This window comes from Choristoneura fumiferana, unplaced genomic scaffold (genome assembly GCF_025370935.1).
Source record: "Choristoneura fumiferana unplaced genomic scaffold, NRCan_CFum_1 Sck3bRy_369;HRSCAF=857_pilon, whole genome shotgun sequence".
In the NCBI taxonomy this organism is placed as follows: Eukaryota; Metazoa; Arthropoda; class Insecta; order Lepidoptera; family Tortricidae; genus Choristoneura; species Choristoneura fumiferana.
Genome location: NW_027413016.1, coordinates 127,008 through 143,661, shown reverse-complemented (window position 1 = coordinate 143,661; position 16,654 = coordinate 127,008). Strand labels below are relative to the sequence as shown.

General features: G+C 38.8%; 2 protein-coding genes across 2 annotated transcripts in view; one reads left to right on the top strand and one right to left on the bottom strand.

Annotated features, from left to right (window-relative positions):
* Positions 1–445: 445 nt before the first annotated feature.
* On the bottom strand, positions 446–6,196 carry LOC141445142 (recQ-mediated genome instability protein 1-like). The gene is made up of 7 exons (XM_074110925.1): positions 6,014–6,196; positions 5,727–5,923; positions 5,175–5,271; positions 4,066–4,178; positions 2,490–2,630; positions 1,255–1,964; positions 446–590 (listed from the first exon to the last, which is right to left on the bottom strand). The coding sequence occupies exons 1-7, from the start codon at positions 6,094–6,096 to the stop codon at positions 450–452; spliced, it is 1,482 nt and encodes a 493-aa protein (XP_073967026.1). The 5' UTR covers positions 6,097–6,196; the 3' UTR covers positions 446–449.
* Positions 6,197–6,616: 420 nt separating this feature from the next.
* LOC141445137 (uncharacterized) overlaps positions 6,617–16,654 on the top strand; it is a 33,817-nt gene continuing 23,779 nt past the window's right edge. Inside the window, exons 1-8 of the mRNA XM_074110920.1 lie at positions 6,617–6,865; positions 7,198–7,339; positions 9,113–9,239; positions 11,200–11,374; positions 11,816–11,909; positions 12,306–12,472; positions 14,955–15,014; positions 15,853–15,958. Of these exons, the coding sequence (XP_073967021.1) occupies positions 6,786–6,865; positions 7,198–7,339; positions 9,113–9,239; positions 11,200–11,374; positions 11,816–11,909; positions 12,306–12,472; positions 14,955–15,014; positions 15,853–15,958 (951 nt within the window). The 5' untranslated portion in view covers positions 6,617–6,785. The remainder of the gene's footprint in view (positions 6,866–7,197; positions 7,340–9,112; positions 9,240–11,199; positions 11,375–11,815; positions 11,910–12,305; positions 12,473–14,954; positions 15,015–15,852; positions 15,959–16,654) is intronic.

Here is a 16,654-nt window from a genome sequence, read left to right as displayed (position 1 = left end):
ATTAGTAACAATTAAATAAATGTGAAAAACACCGGTGTATATAAAAAAAAGATTATCAGCAAAAAGTCACGTCAAGTTTGTTTACCTTATTTATATTGCTACAAAGAACGAAGTGTGCCCATATATGTACTCTGTACTTACTGTATAACCAAGAATAACTACCCTGACTTTCAAATGCTGCAAAATCATCAAGCTTATTAAAAATGCGAATTTTTAACCATCGTCGCCCAGAAAAAGCCGCCGCAACCAATCGAATTTAACTCTAATTTCAAAATAACCGCTGGAGAACTAACAGCATCACTCGTCTATATTTTTCAGATGATGCTCTGAGCATCATTGATAGAATCACTAACAGATCTAGGTTCAATTTATGTCTTATATGTTTTGCAAACCAACGTGTTAAAACAAAGTCATAAGAGAGTCATGCAAAATCAAACTAAATATAAATGCTACGTCTGTATTCTTTTCCTCAATAGATCGACGTGGGAGCCGTCAAAAGGTATAAGGCACGTGATCTTGGGCACTTCGAGTATAGTCAGCTCTATTATGCAGTACAGCACCTGAAGTGTATCCTTCGCTTTTTGTAGTGCCTGCAAAAACCAGCAATCAATCAATAAATGAGACAAAAGGCACGAATATTGTTTAACCCTTTAACCGCCATTGTCTGAATTATAAGACAAAAATTATCCAGCTCATTTCGCCGCAGTCTTATAATTAAGACAAAATGTCATATAGTTTCGGTGTAGGTGGCGATACGGGCACGTACGAATGAAAACGTATTGGCGGTTAAAAGGTTAAAAAATCTTGTTCATTGCTGTCATCTCAATACGAGTTTTTTCAAACTAACGGTATATCTAAAGGAAAGGCTCAGTTGCTAAGCGAGCTGTGAAGAGGGCTATGCTCGGGGTTTTTCTACGGGATTAAACTAGAAATGAGAAGAGACACGTAGAAAAACGAGGATCACCGACATAGCCAAGCGGATTAGCTCGTTGAAGTGGTAATGGGCAGGCCATAAAGAACGAAGAACAGATGGCCGTTTGGGGCAAAAAAGTTCTTAAATGAAGGCCGCGGATTGGCATGCGCAGCGTAGGACGTCTACCAACGAGACAGACGGATGACCTGGTTAAAGCCGCGGGTTCACAGTGGATGCAGGCCACTTCCAACCGGAGCTATATGGGGGAGGCCTATGTCCAACAGCGGGCATCCAACGGCTGATATAATGAGCAATAAATCAGACAGACATTATGCACTTACCATAACAGCTTTCTGTTTCAGTTCCGGTTTCGTCGCCATTTGCTTCTTGAGCTGATTCATCTCTTGGGGCGTAAATCCGACTAACTTCGAGAGCACGTTATTTGTAAAATCCACATCAATACTGCCCGTGCCGTCTACAATAGTACAGCGCAAACTCCACCCGTCTTTTCCAACAGATAATTTCGACAGCAACTTCATAATTTGACCTTTAACTCTGAACACTCTTCCAGCCTTCTCACTCTCTCTCATATCGTTTATCTGTTTTATATACACGAATGGTTCTGATGACACTGGTACTGGAAACTTAACTTTAGGCGTATTGTAACTCGCGTCAAATTTATTCTCTAATTCTCTTAAATAATCCTCGTCTTCTGCGAATAAGTCATTGTCTTCGGGGTAGTCTTCTACTCTGTTTACTGTGCTTGTGTTATCCATTTTAAGTTTCTTCTCAGTGCTTGTGTGTGTGGTGTCTGTCAGTGATCTTTTGCTTGGGTTAGAGATCTGAGCTTCTATGGCTGCTAGCTGGTCTACGTCGATGTCGTCATCAGCAAAGTTGGCTACTTGGACGCTCGTGACGACGGCCACTGGGCGAGGATCAAAGGAGTCCGTGCGGTGGATAGTTTCGAGGGCCGGCGGCATTTCTGTGTGCGGTAGGGGGATGTCGGTGTTTCTTGGGTGGCTGGCCGTAGCGTTCAGGTCGGAGGCAGTGCCTGGAAGGTACAGCACATTTGTAAGGGCCTCCGCGCGGGTGCACGGCTTGGCTTGGCGGGCCGTGCTGTTTCAATAGAGCAGAGACCCGCCTCACGAAACACTGCTCTATTAGATGCCATGAAACAGGCACGCCGCGCGTGCTTATAATTACGTACTGTATTATAGTGCATGTTTTTTTATGTAATATGATTACCGTCGCCCATCGTACTGCAGCACCATCAGGACTACAGATGCGTGCGTAAAGGGGCAAACCATAAATTACGTCACACTAATTTATTCTTAGAACTCCCCCTCCTTGTCACACATATTACTATGAAAATCTTAATTCTCGAAAACCCTAAATGTGTGGCGAAAAAATTCAGAGGCTTGAGCCTGAATTAGCACCCTCGATTCTCTGCTTGAGATGCCATATGGCCTGAAGGGACAAACCACTAGGCCAACACGACTCTAAGAATACATAGAACTACATATTTCACTTATCTATATAACTAATTGATTGAGACTTCCAATCCAGCAAGATTTACCTTGGGTCATGGGCAGTCCAAGCTTGGTGGACAGTAGGCCAGCCAAAGAATTTGAGATGGAAATTTCCTGCACTTCTCCTCCGAGCAGTTCTAACGAACTTTCTGCTAGAAGCAGAACGCCGCGACGGCACTCTATTGGTCCTGTAATTTAAACACAAAGATTTTTAATAAGTAATGATTTTTAGGGTTCTGTAGCCAAAATGGCATGTCTGTCTGTCTGTCCGTTCGGGGCTTTGCTCAGGGACTATCAATGCTAGAGAGCTGTAATTTTGCACGAATATGTATGTAAACTATGCCGACAAAATGGTACAATAAAACTTAAAAAAAAATATTTTTCATCACACTTGCTCGTAAACAGTGTCGTAACATGCAGGCTACCTTGATTGCAACCCCCCAAATAAAACCCTCGACCTTAATGTGCTTGTCATGAAACCCGTGGTCGGTAAATGAGTCATTGCCCGTACTAATTTTCATGCCATGAAGCCCAAGGTCGGTAAATGAGTTTGTTACTGCATGGCGTGCTGCTGCTCCGTGCGCGCGCTGCACACGCACGCCATGCACATGCTGCGGATTGCCAAGAGCGCAATCAGCGGTATCGGCAATTTTTGATAAAATATTAGTTTTTCTTTTACAAATATACAATTTTACTCGCAAATGTGATGAAAAACATTGTATGTCGCAAGAATTACGAACATCGACTCATTAAAGCCCTCAGTCTTCGACTTCGGGCTTCTAATAGACTCTCGTTCGTAATTCCTTATTTACCGCCCTTAAGACACAATGTACTATTTTTTAGTGTATCTCCCATAGACGTAAAGTGGCGGTGATTTTTTTTCTCATTCAACCTTGTAGTGTAGGGTATCGTTGGATAGGTTTTTTAAAATCATTAGGGGTTTGCTAGAACGATTTTTCGATTCAGTGATTTGTTTGCAAAATATTCAACTTTAAAGTGCACATTTTCATTAAAAACGAGCTCCCCCCCTTCTAAAATCTAAATAGTTGGGTAGAAAAATTAGAAAAAATCAGGGTGATAGTAAATGTATCTTTAGAAGGAAAATTGCAACGGCTAACATTGCTTGCGAATTATTAGTTGTTTAAAAGTAAATAGCAGCCTAAGGTGTAAATATACCTAAACTTGGAAGATTCTGTACACAATACGAAATCATAAGAAAAATAACTTGATTTCGTAATGGCTACGGAACCCTTATCTTGGGGGTGTCCGACACGCTCTTCGCCGGTTTTTTTTTGTTAATCGTTGCGGCCACTGGTCGCGGTAGCTAACGACTCTTGCGGACATCTTTGTTATAAATCGCTTCCCGTCTTTTGTCTCTCTTATCTTTCTGATACTTTGATCTTTTAAACTATGCAATGGATTTGAATGCAGTTTTCACCAGCAGTTAGATAATTTATCACAAAAAAATGTAATATATTATTTTTATAACTAGTGTCGCGCCCCGGCTTCGCGTGGGTGTAATTTTCGGAAAAGGTGAAGGTCCTTTGAAAACTTTCTATCCTCTTTTTTATTTCAAAGTTTCATCCATGCAAAGTCAGGGAAGTCATGTTTAAGTTATTGTACCTTTGATAAGAGCTTTACACCCTGGAGTGATATCACAACTGAGATTCCTCATTGGTTTATATTCTATTGCTGATATTTCTTGAACACCATCAGTGAGATATAATTTTATCATTCTGAAACAGATTAATATTTTTTACTAGACACTATATAGATACGACAGGGTATCACATACAGTCAAGGAAACTGAATCATGTACCAGGGTGAAACCATTGCGCTACTAATGTCACATCCCATACATCTGCCAATGAGGGCTATCGCGTATGAATTCGCCGCTAGAGGCGCTAGTGTAGCGTGAGGTCTCCAAAATGTCAAATGTCATAGTTTTTGGGTGAGCTACGCGGGTTTATTTATAATTAGAATAATTTTGTGAATATTTTGCATTACCTGAAATTAATTATGGCAATTATGCGTTACGGGGCAATGAATGTCTGTGTTTTGAGATAGTTTTGACTGAACAAAATGGGACTACGCAACACTGTGGTTCGTCGATATTTTTATGGTACGGTTTTAAGATGTATTAACTATGATTTTAATTTAAACTTTGTTTTCATGCCCGTAATAACAGACTTTGAAAGTCACACTTAAAAACCTCACGCAACAGTGGCGCCATCTAGAAAGACAAAAAACGATAGCCCTCATTGAGATAGAGAAATTGATCATGAAAAGGTTCCACTGTGGTATTCCATTAAATTTTTCTATGAACTGACATAATAAACATCTGCGAATATTTTATGCTTCAAACTAAAAACATGAACACAATTATCATGATTACAAATATGGATGTTGTATTAGGAAGAGGTTGAACCCTACATTTCTTAGTCAAATGTGCAATATTTTTTTAGAAATAAACAAACTACCTATCACTCCAGTCACCTCCTGAAGTTTCTACATAATATAAGTATTATACCAGTTAGAATTAGGACTACTAAGACAAATCAAAATACCAAGCCATAAATTTATTCCATCAAATAATTGAAAAGTATGCTGCAATGGCAATGGGAAGGAAGGGTGCAACGGCAACAGACTAGCAAGGCATAAATAATGGAATTCTAACAAATCAATCAACTACTCAAATTCAGGAAAAAGCTTAATAAAAAAAAAATATTGACCTGCGATTAGAAATTTTATCTTCAAATTTTGTAGTAGCTTCAACATTCTCGGTGTTTACTTTTTGGAGCTTCATATACTGCTGGTAAGCAGGAGTACCTGAAATAAACACCAAAACTTACAGCTTGTGGTATGGCATGAGTCTAGCACCATGATTCCACTTTTATTTATCAAACAGCTGGGATATGAGCAGGGGCTGATGCTGCTGGGGCTGATGGTAAGTGATCACCGCTGCCCATGGACACCTACAGCATTATTGTTAGGACTTAGTTTTATTCTCATATTTTATTTTAATAATACAACCTTGACATTTCGGCCACATTGCACCATCGAAAAGATGAGATGTTTAGTCCCTGAGTGTCTTACAGATTAGCAATAGCATAGATCTAGAATTATACAGTCTATTTATGACCAAGTCAATGTATTTATGGGTCAATTGAGAATGGGCCATAAGTTTACCATATCAGATCTTAATAGTGTTAGTGATTGTACCAAGAAATTAATGAACTGGAAGGAATTTAAGTAAGTATCAGGAGTTGAATCGATTTTGTTACCTATATCAACAGCAGCATTAATTTGCAATGCAAATCGTCCATTTAGTGTAACTTTCTGCTGAGTCTTGAGATTAGCGGGCAATGACCCCGGACAAATCTCTTTGAGGTCGTTTAGCAACCACTGCTCTCTAGCAAGATTCTGTATTTCTGTTTCACTGTAGTTGTTGCTGCTGTCCTCAGTCAGATACTCGACGCAACTGGAAGAAATGTTAGATGCATAAGTAATAACCATATATCTTTAAAATCTTTTTTTTATTTTAATAATGTTGGAAAATTCATTTTCTTACCCGGATAACCATTCATTTTCAACATGCATAAAATGTGACGCTAAAAAATTCCGCACTGAATTAAGAATATTGTTTGGCGACATTTCGCAGCATAAGCTACAACACACAGCATTTATTACTAATTTACTTCACATAATACATATGATAAAATAAACACGCTAAAATAAATTCGCTTCCTCGCTCACTTCCCTCTATTTACGTTTTTTGACGTGTGTAGTGTACATTGACGTAACAATGACGTTTTTCAAATTTTGTTTGAGTCACGATTAAAACCACTTGTAACCAAAATTTATTCGTGAAAAATTCATAATGTCATTGAATGACCGGCTTTAAATTCGACACGGAGCTGCCAGCAATAAAAAATTATACAAATTTGGGAATTAATATCAGACCTTACTTCTACAGCTCTCCTTAAAATCATCTTATTAAGCTATATCACTGGTCACCAAACATTAGCTCTGGCTTATAAAATAAATCACAATATAAGATAAGTATTGTGGAATAAAACTTTCGGAGTATTTTTTCTTTCAAGATTCTATTTGTGAAAGCTTGGTCATTTCATGTCGGGGATGTATAGCAACATTATTTCTGAGTGAACGCAGAAAGAGCTTGCCGATATTTCATCCATCTCCCTCGTAAATTCTCGATAGGCTGAAAGATTGACAACAAAAGGCATTATTTTGAGGAACACTGGTGTTTCAAATGATTCTTCATAAATAAGTGTTGTATCTCGAGAGCCTATATTAGCGATTTACACCGTGGAGGAAAAAATATGAAGAGGCGGAATGCCGAAAGTGGCAAATTGCGGCGCCCCCTAAAGCGCACAAAAATCACCGAAGGAATGTACGGAAAGTGAGTGGACAGACATAATATTGTGTGTTATTCCTAGCTGCACCATGTACTCCAGCGGCAATGAACCCTGGGCAGCAATATATTAAGTGATGAAACACAAGAGAATGCGTGAAATATAAATTTTGTGTGGGTAGAGAGTACCATCTGTTCTGTCCTGGGTCGTGGGAACGTCAACTCGCGTGTGATGACAAAAAAGCAAAAGAAATGCTTGTTGCACATGTTTTTTTTGTCGGTTTTTTCCCGGCAAGCGTCGTCGCACATATGTACAATGTGCTTCCCACATTTTTTTTGTGATTATTTGTTGTTAAAGTGTGGTGAATGTTGTTTTTCAGTTCCCTGCTGTACCTTAAGTTTGTGATGCTTTGGGCGACTGTAGTGATGGCAGATTACATGCTGGAGTTCAGATTTGAGTTCCTCTGGCCATTCTGGATGATGCTCAGATCTATGTATGACTCATTTAAGTACCAGGGACTTGTAAGTACATGCTAAAAAATTATAGAAACGTTGTGTAATTTTTTTGAATTGTTGTTTGTGTGGTTTAGATTTTTGGTATTTTTTTTAAATCTTATTTTTACCAAGGGTAAGTATGCCAAATGTGATTATGCCAGCCTCACAAGAAGCCTCAGATACATGTTACACGATCCCTCATTTACTGGAACTAAGTTGGACGAAAATGCCTGTTTAATGAATATGTAAATCAGCATTGCTTCTTGAAATTTATACTCTGTCCATCTGTCTGTTACCCTGACACTATAAAGTTTGGGAGTAAAGAAATATTAGTAGTTTTAGTTCATTAAAGAAATATTATCTGTTTTAAAATATCCATAAATTCTGTGTTTAATGTCACTAATCTTTTACTAGAAGTATAATCCGATAAATCTTAAATTTATGAAATTAAGATCTTACATGTTATTACTGCAGAATTCATAAATAACCCTCCTTTGGGCAGTCTGCTAAAAACTGCAGTTTTGAGTGGCAAAACTTAATATTTAACTTTTGTTTGTTCAAATGCATGAAATTAAATAAAATTGATTTCTAATAAAACAATGAGAGTATAAGATGACTTCTGGGATCAGGGTTGGGGGAACATTGCAGATTTTGGTTTTCAAGGAAATTGACTGTACTGTTTATCAAGGTTCACATTTATTTTGCTTTAAGCATAGGGAGTACTCACACTTTGGTGGACTTGGGTTTGACACTGAACATTCTGATGGCAATTTGTTTCAGTCAAAACATTTTATAATGCGGTGTTTAATATCCTTATATCCCATGAGGCTGACATAATCACATTTGGTTGTTAAATTTTTTTTTTTTTTTTTTTTCTTTATTTATTTGACAAAAACACTTAATACATAATGTTGGAATTTTCCGTCAGACTCCAAACTAGGCTGAGCCTGTAACAGGTATCTGCATGTGAGATTAACTAATTTAATTATGATTATGTTACCGCTATGTCTAAATTTATACAATGAAATAAATTATGTTAAAACCAAAATGTACTGAGTGGCTAAAATCTGGCTTCAAAATATGCAATATAATACTACTGACACTTTACACACCAACACAGTAAGGAGTCCAGAAAACAGGTATATACATAGAGAAGCCAATGTATTTACTAGTTCCATGGTTTATATTAGTTCCATGGTGCTAGGACTCACATTGGTTGACTGTACAACTAGAATGCTTCGTTCCAATACAACAACGCGTTTGCTGCCGCGCTGGTGTAGTGCGTCGGGCATGTTCGCGGAGGCGCGCACAGCGTTTCCACGTTGACAGCTCCAACACTGTCCTGGTGATGATAGCCGACAAACGACTGCCCCTACATTAGGCACTGTTGTAGCCGGCATGTTAGTGGGATAGGATAGGTAGATTTCAGTGATTCAACGACTATTCTTTATAATTTTAATTTTAATTATTTTCTGTAATTTTGACTGTTATTGTATTATTTTTAATTTTAGAACTATGACATCCTATTAATTTTTATTGTTTTGATAAATTCAATCGCAATTAATTAAACTACTAACATTATCATTATAAGACTGTAACTAACACGAAGTATATGGGACTAGAGCCTGAAATAAACGTTAAATTATTATTATTATTATTATAATGTTGCCCAGTACTTGTTGGTTTTCTTTGTTTTCCTGAATATGAGAAAGAAAAATTAAATCGATCTGTTCCAAGTTTTAACAAACAAGTAATTTAATTGTTAATACGTTTATTAACCCTTAAAAATTTTTATTTCAGGCATTTTCAGTGTTCTTCATCTGCATAGCCCTCACATCTGACATGATATGTTTCTTCTTCATACCGCTGCAGTACATATTCTTTGCTGCCAGCACATATGTGTGGGTGCAGTATGTCTGGTATTCATGTAAGTATTTTGAAACCTTATTTATTATTGATTAAGCAAGCCCAAAGTGTCAGTTTCGAATCAGCTTAGGCAAAAGTGCTTTTATATGTACGGCTGTCTGTTCTGCTAGAGCAGAACAAACAGACTAAATGAGACAAGCTGGCTGGTAAATGAGACTAGTAGACTAGTCTCATTTACCAGCTGATGATGATGATGATGATGATGATCTGTTTAGTGAAACGAAATAATTGGGCCAATCACCTATTTTACCGACACTTTGTGTGTCTCCCGCGTTACCAAAATTGTCTCTGGTGTTACCAAAAAATTGTACTTCCAACAAGATATTTCACGGTTTAATAGTTTGAACCTACGTAGGATGGCATGTATTCTTGTACATCATCTATTAAATTACAGAAAAAACGTTTTTACTTTCGAAAATCGGCAATTGTTTGAAAAATTACACGGATGTGTGGGTAAAAAAGTTGATTGGCCCAATTATGAATGTTTGTCCCCTAAGATAACAGGGATTAGGATTACAGTAGCAGCAGAGAAATTGTCTTTATACCATGTTCAAATGCATAATTTTAAATGGATTCTGGCTATCAAATTTAATATTTTAAACATAGTCCAAATTTTAATTTTGTTTTTACTTATTCAAGAACAAAGTAGACAAGACAACACCTTTGTCAACGTTTGATACTTTTGTAATTTGTTGACTTGTTGTACTTGCATTGTTATCCAACCTGCATATGTATACTCTCCTAAGTCCTCGTGTACTTTATAAAGGACTAATTAACACTAAGAATAACGGCCGAATGTACTTTATAAAGTACAAATTGTTCATTGAATAAAGAATTCTAAGAATTTTGAAATAATATCCAAAATAACAAAGCAAGTCAACCACGTCTAGGTCTTAAGCACTAAGTTTGTTAAAAAATGTCAGGACTCAGGAGAATACCAAATTTCAAACCAACCACTAGGCTAGAAGTTATCATAATTAACTTCCAAGACTCTCTGCCCAAAATAAGCATCAACAACAGCAAATAAATAAAAGCTTAAATAAAAAACATAAATATTTTTTTAAAATAAAAGCTTGTTAATATCAACAGAAGTATTTTATACATAACATAATATCACAATATCTTACTGATTAGTAAATCAGTGGTTCGCTGTGACAAGGTAATACAGCTGATTCTAATTTTATTAGTTTGACCATAACCTTAACACATTTGCAGGCAATGAAATAAAGAAAGCTATAAATAAATTTTATGGTCGCATTCAAAACCAGTGTAATGTATTTTAAGATTTCGCATTACATGAGGAAACACCGCAGTTTCTAGGTCTTGAATACATTGGTGGGAAATTTGAACAATGATGTGTATTGTAAGGTGACGGGACAAAATGTAACTGTTAACTTTTACTTCAAATGTTGAGTAAAGCTTTCTCTTTGTTGCTTTATCGCCTAGTACATTCGCAAGATAGCTGGTCGTTATTTTGGATCGTTTTAACCGCTGTCAGTTTAAAACTTTAAATAAAAGGGTAGCTGGGATAAAAGTTATATGAAAAAATTGGTAACCTGATATTTCCAAAAAATATTTTTCCCGAATGTGTATTTTCTTATGGCTTTAAAGAAAACAGTAGGTACCTAGGTTACGAGTAGGTTAGGTTAGTTTTAAGAAAGTTCCGATAAACAATTGGTTTCAGAGTAAATCGTAAGTTGGGAAATGTAATAAATAATTTTGTGTAATTGGGAAAACTGCTGAATTCCCGCGGTATCGAATAAGTAAATGTTATAAGAAGCGACTCCCTGATTGAAACAGGCATTTTTATCCTGGAAAAGCGCAAAAGTTTCCTCCGGTATAGAAATAACTGTTTTGACCTATTATAAAAACTCGTTATAAATAAAACTGACTTGAAATTTGATACAGATATACTATAAGTATAGGCAGCGTTTTTTTTTAATAAAAAGCGTTTGTTCCAGTCGCAGACAAAGGTATCTGCCTGCCGACGGTGTTTGTCTGCTGCGTGGTGGTGTACGTGGAGGGGATGGTGCGCGGCGAGCGCGGCCTGGAGCTGTGCCGGCCGCTGGCTGCGCACTGCGTCGGCTACCCCGTCGTCACGCTCGGCTTCGGGGTCAAGTCGTACGTGGGACACAGGCGAGTACATCATCATATCAGTCGTAGGACGTCCACTGTTGGACATAAGCCTCCCCTATAGACCTCCAGTTGGTTAGCTTGGAAGCGGTCTTGCTCCAACGTGAACCCACTGCTTTAACCAGGTCACTTGTCACCTATATCTTCGGTTGTCCGCAACTCACGTGATGTCGTCTGTCCACCAAAAGCCTGTTGGAAGCCTGCCAACGCATTTTATGCATCGATTGATTTGCTCAGTTTTTTTTTAATTACAGCTACTCCTAGTGCCATCTAGTGAACGAATATAGAAACTCCAACATCCCGCATCGCGTCATCGCAGTTTCTTTTCGTCCCACTTCCATCGGACTTAGCCCCAGACATTTACCTGGAGTTTACCTATACTATAATCTCTTTGTAGCTTCCCCCACAACATAGAAGAAAATAACTTGATGTATTGACGCACAGGTTGCGGTTGCGGCGGCAGAGGCAGGTGCGGGCCGAGAACGAGTTCTACTTCCAACTCATGAAGGACGCGCTGCCTGAGAGCGCACTAGAACAGGTAACCTTTTGTTGATGAGCCGTCTTTCAACCTTGAACCTTGGGAACTTTAAGAGTACCTAATGGGACTCCAAAAGGCTGAAACCCATAACCCATAGTGTTCCCTGATTCAAGGGCTATTTTTTGCAGTCACTAGGGAACCTTGGGAATTTTGTAGGAAGGAGGCTCATTGACGTTACTGCTGGACATGAACTGATTGTTTTCTAAAGAAATTGAAATTAAAACTGTCACAACTATAGATTTATACTCCATATAATCATACTCTTAATGTGTAACTCAGGTGACGTTGTCATGGTAACAAGTTAATTGACCCATAAATTAAATGAACGCTATGAATTTCGTACATTATCCCTTTTAAACTTTGATAATGATTCTGACTTTAAAATTTTACCCGTAGAATCAGCCGTCAAAAGAAGGCGTAAGCGCTGGCGCGGCGGAGTGCGCGGCGCACCGCCGGCGCCGGCGCCTGCGCACGCGCACGCGGCCGACGCGCGGCACCTCAACGGCTCGCTGCGGCGCCGCAAGGAACCCAACGGCTGCGCGGACCCGCAGCTACACGCCAAGGTGACACACAGACACCTACTGACTGTAGACGACAGTAGACGCGCGAGTGACTGCGTGACAGAATGCGCGGCGCACCCGGCATCGCATCTTAACGGCTCCCTGCAATTTGGCCGAAATAGTACAAAATAATGCTTTGATAATCAAAATTTATGTTGTACTTGTCTAACCGTTACGTTTTGTCATAGAACTGTAGGTAGAATTTACAAAGGTCTTGAGTTTTTAAGCCTGGAGCCAAACGAGCGTAATTTTTTCGAGTTGTAAGTATTGAAAATACAAACTGAGACATGGATGCACAGAAAAACCAGAAAAAGAGACCAAGCGCTGGCGTAAAAGTAACAAAATTGGGGTTGGAGGGGCAGGACATACCTTGAACACCGGGATGCTGCTTTCTCCAGCAATTGAGTTTCCACGACACAGGAATTATTTTAAACGGCACAAAAATGTTCATTACCACTTCACTGCACAGATTTTAGAGGTTTTGAGAGTTTTTAATGGTATTTTGCGAATTAAGAGTTTATTTTTGCGTTTGTACAAAATTATAGCGTCATCTCGAGTCGTTTGTTTTCTTCGTTCTTGGTTCGAATTTCGGTGCCCAATGGTAGCGGATAGGAAAGGAGGGATGTGTTGCCAGAGTATGGATGCGTTCATGTTAATGCGTGAGTGTGTGTGTGAGTTAAAATTAATTAAATATATTTAAAAAAAACAAATAAATGGCGCAGCCAACTTCGGGGGGCCTAGAGGTTTCCTCTACATTGAGAACTAAAAATAATGCTTACTACTAGAGCGGTTGATAAACTTAAAACTAAGCGAGAACGTATGGTTATTGCGTTGGTAGAGGACAGAGTCGAGTTATCGGACGTATATACGTCCCAGATGCGGTTTTAATTTTAGCAACACGAGTTATATTATCCTTTCCAGGAAAGACCTCTGAAACAATAGCCAGTGGCCAAAACATTGGGTGCGTATTGTCATCTTTGACAACAACAACCGTCCCTACACTCACAGGTTTTGAGGGTATATTCCATTTATCGCGTTGTTGAAGTGAAGTCAGGTACTCCATGCTCCAACGTTTCCAGTAGCTTTGAACTATTCTGCTCAAAAGCTGATAGCGTGTGAGTCTGTTATCTGTGAGGGTAGAGTCGATATTTTCAGCGGGTAAAAATTTAAGCGGAGTTATGTTTAAAAAATGATTTGGAGTTAGCGCGGTCAGATCAGAAGGGTCTGATGAAAGTATGCAAATTGGTCGGCTGTTTAACAGGCCTTCTATTTGTATTAAGATTGTATTAAATTCCTCATATGTGAGGATTTGACTGCCGATAGCTTTATATAAATGCGTCTTAACGCTTTTAATATTGACCTCGCTCAGCCCATTAAAATTTGGTCCATAAGGTGGGCTATGCTTAAATTGAACTCTATTTAGAGTGAGATAATGACTCAAATCATTTAGATAATTAGCGGATTGTATTATTGAGTAAATTTCATTTAATTTGCGTTTAGCGCCAATGAAGTTGGTGCCTCCGTCGCTGTACAATATAGAGACCGGACCTCTGCGTGAAATAAAGCGTTTGAACGCGTCAAGAAAGCAATCGGTACTTAGGTCTGAAACTAACTCTAAGTGAAGAGCTTTTGTCGTAAGACAAACGAATAAACATATATAAGCTTTGTGACTTTTAACTCCACGACGGCGGATATGCGTAATATAAAAGGGTCCAGCGTAGTCAACGGCAGTATGTACGAAAGCTTTGACTTGGGAGACTCTAATCGAAGGGAGATCTCCCATTGGAGGGTTTGTAATACGCGGTTTGAGTTTAAAACATAAGTTACAAGCGTGTACTCTTTGGCGAACTAAATTTCTGGCGGAAAGGATCCAATATTTTTGGCGAAGTAGAGCTAGTAATAGAGCGGGACCTGTGTGTAAATTTGACGCGTGATAGTGATCTACTAAAAGCGAAACTATGCGATTTTTAGCGGGTAGTAATATCGGATGCTTTTGATCGAAATCTAACTGAGAATGAGTAAGGCGACCACCTACTCTCAACAGATTTCGGTCGTCAATAAAAGGGTTCAGTTTAATAATAGTTTTGCTTGGACAAATTTTATTATTTTTAATTGCGTTGATTTCTTGAGAAAACGCGTCAGTCTGAAGGTAGCGTATTGCGTAACATTCAGCGTGATCTAAGTCAGTTATAGTGATAGAACCGCGTGAGTCAAGTAATTTTGAAAAGCGAAGTACGTATACTAGCGAGCGGATGAATTTTAACCAAGACGAGCAGCGTTCGGCGAGATCATGGATGAAGTGAGTATTTTCTATTGAATTTACATTTTTGCGTAGGTAGAGATATAGTTTTAGATTCTTGTATTTCTGTAATTTCATTGTGATTAATCTTATGTTCTTTTACAGGCCAGGCGTCGACGGGAGCGGACAACCATTGCGGACCATGAAACCAGAAATCATTACTGATTAAACTTTTTGGAGTTACAGGGCGAGAGACGATATCAGCGGGATTTTCTACACCGCGAACGTGAAACCAGTGAGATGCGGGTAAATGTTCGTTTATCTGAGCGATGCGATTGGCTACAAAAGTGTGAAACTTATGCGCAGGTGAGTGTATCCAAGTAAGCGTTACTGTAGAGTCAGAGAATGCGTATATTTTATTTATGTTACAGCGCTTGCTGAGGACCGTGCGTACTGAGTCAATCAATTTTGCGAGCAAGACGGCAGCGCAAAGTTCTAAGCGTGCGAGCGTTTTATTCGGAGTTGAAACCTTGGACTTAGAGGTGAGTAGTTTTACGGACTCTGCGGGTGAGTTATCATTTGAGTCAATTCGAACATATATGACAGCACCGTAGCATTTTTCGCTGGCGTCTGCGTAGCCGATCAATGAGATTCTATGAATAGAATTTATGCCTATGTGACGCGGTATTTTAAGTTCAGAGAGAAGCGGAAGTTCTTTGTGAAAATTTTCCCATTTGGAGACTATAGAATCAGGGACCTCATCATCCCAGTCGAGCTGCAATTTCCAGCATTCTTGTATTAGCAGCTTCATGTACGCGACAACTGGACTTATGAGACCGAGCGGATCGAATAAGCGTGCGGTAACTGAGAGAATCGAGCGTTTGGTACATTTTTTGCGGTAAATCGATATTTATTTTAAATTGAAAATTATCGTCATTAGGCTGCCATTGCATACCTATGATTTTTGTATCAGCGTTGGGATCATCGTCAAACTTAACAACGAGAGGGCTTTTATGAGAAGTGGGAATGCGTGACATGAGTTCTTTGTCATTTGAGATCCATTTAACTAAATTGAAACCTCCAGATTTGAACATTGCAATCATTTCTTTATACGTTTTTTCAGCGTTGTCTAAGCTGTCAATAGAACTGACATAGTCATCAACATACATATGGTTCTCAGTTTCATAAGCGGCAAGCGGATATGTGTCGCGACTGTCAGCGGCGAGCTGACGCACAACGCGCATAGCGAGGTAAGGCGAACTAGACACACCAAAACACACCCTATTGAATTGGTAGATCTCTATTGGCGAATCAGAGTCGAACCGAAAAAAATGCGTTGAAAACGGATGGTGTTCAGGCGCGAGTTTCACTGGAAATACATCTTTTCGATGTCAGCGGTTAGCGCGATTGAGAACATGCGGAGTTGAGCAGCAGTTCGAAAATACTACTTTGTAGTATTGGACCTACATATAAAATGTCGTTAAGCGACTTGCCTGATGTGGTTTTACAGCCAGCATCGAGAACAACACGAGTTTTAGAAGTCTCTTTCTCTGGACGATAAACGGCTTTATGCGGAATGTAATAAACGTTTATCATCTTGAAAATTATTTGGAGCTTTAAGACAAGTAACCTTGATCGATATATGTTTGTATAGTTGCGTTATAGTCTGCGCGTAAGTCACATGAGTCGAGTTTCTTTTCTAGGTTTAAAAAACGGCGTTTAGCTATAGCGTAAGAGTGTCCTAATTCCGAAGGTGAGTATTTGAAGGGAAGATCTACTGTGTATCTACCACTTTCATCGCGTGAGTAAGTACTTCGAAATATTTTTTCACATGCTTCATCATCGGGACTGAAGTGTTTTTTATCGGGTACATTTTCTATTTCCCAAAAGCGGTGCGTTAATTGATCAAGCGAAAGCGACTCTGTTTGACAGAAAAACGTTTTGTC

Coding starts and splice junctions, on each gene's coding strand:
- LOC141445142 (XM_074110925.1), bottom strand. CDS start 6,096: ATGTCGCCAAACAATATTCTTAATTCAGTGCGGAATTTTTTAGCGTCA. Junction 5,272..5,726: donor TAATGCTGCTGTTGATATAG/GTAACAAAATCG, acceptor TGTTTATTTCAG/GTACTCCTGCTTACCAGCAG. Junction 2,631..4,065: donor GTGTAAAGCTCTTATCAAAG/GTACAATAACTT, acceptor TTTAAATTACAG/GACCAATAGAGTGCCGTCGC.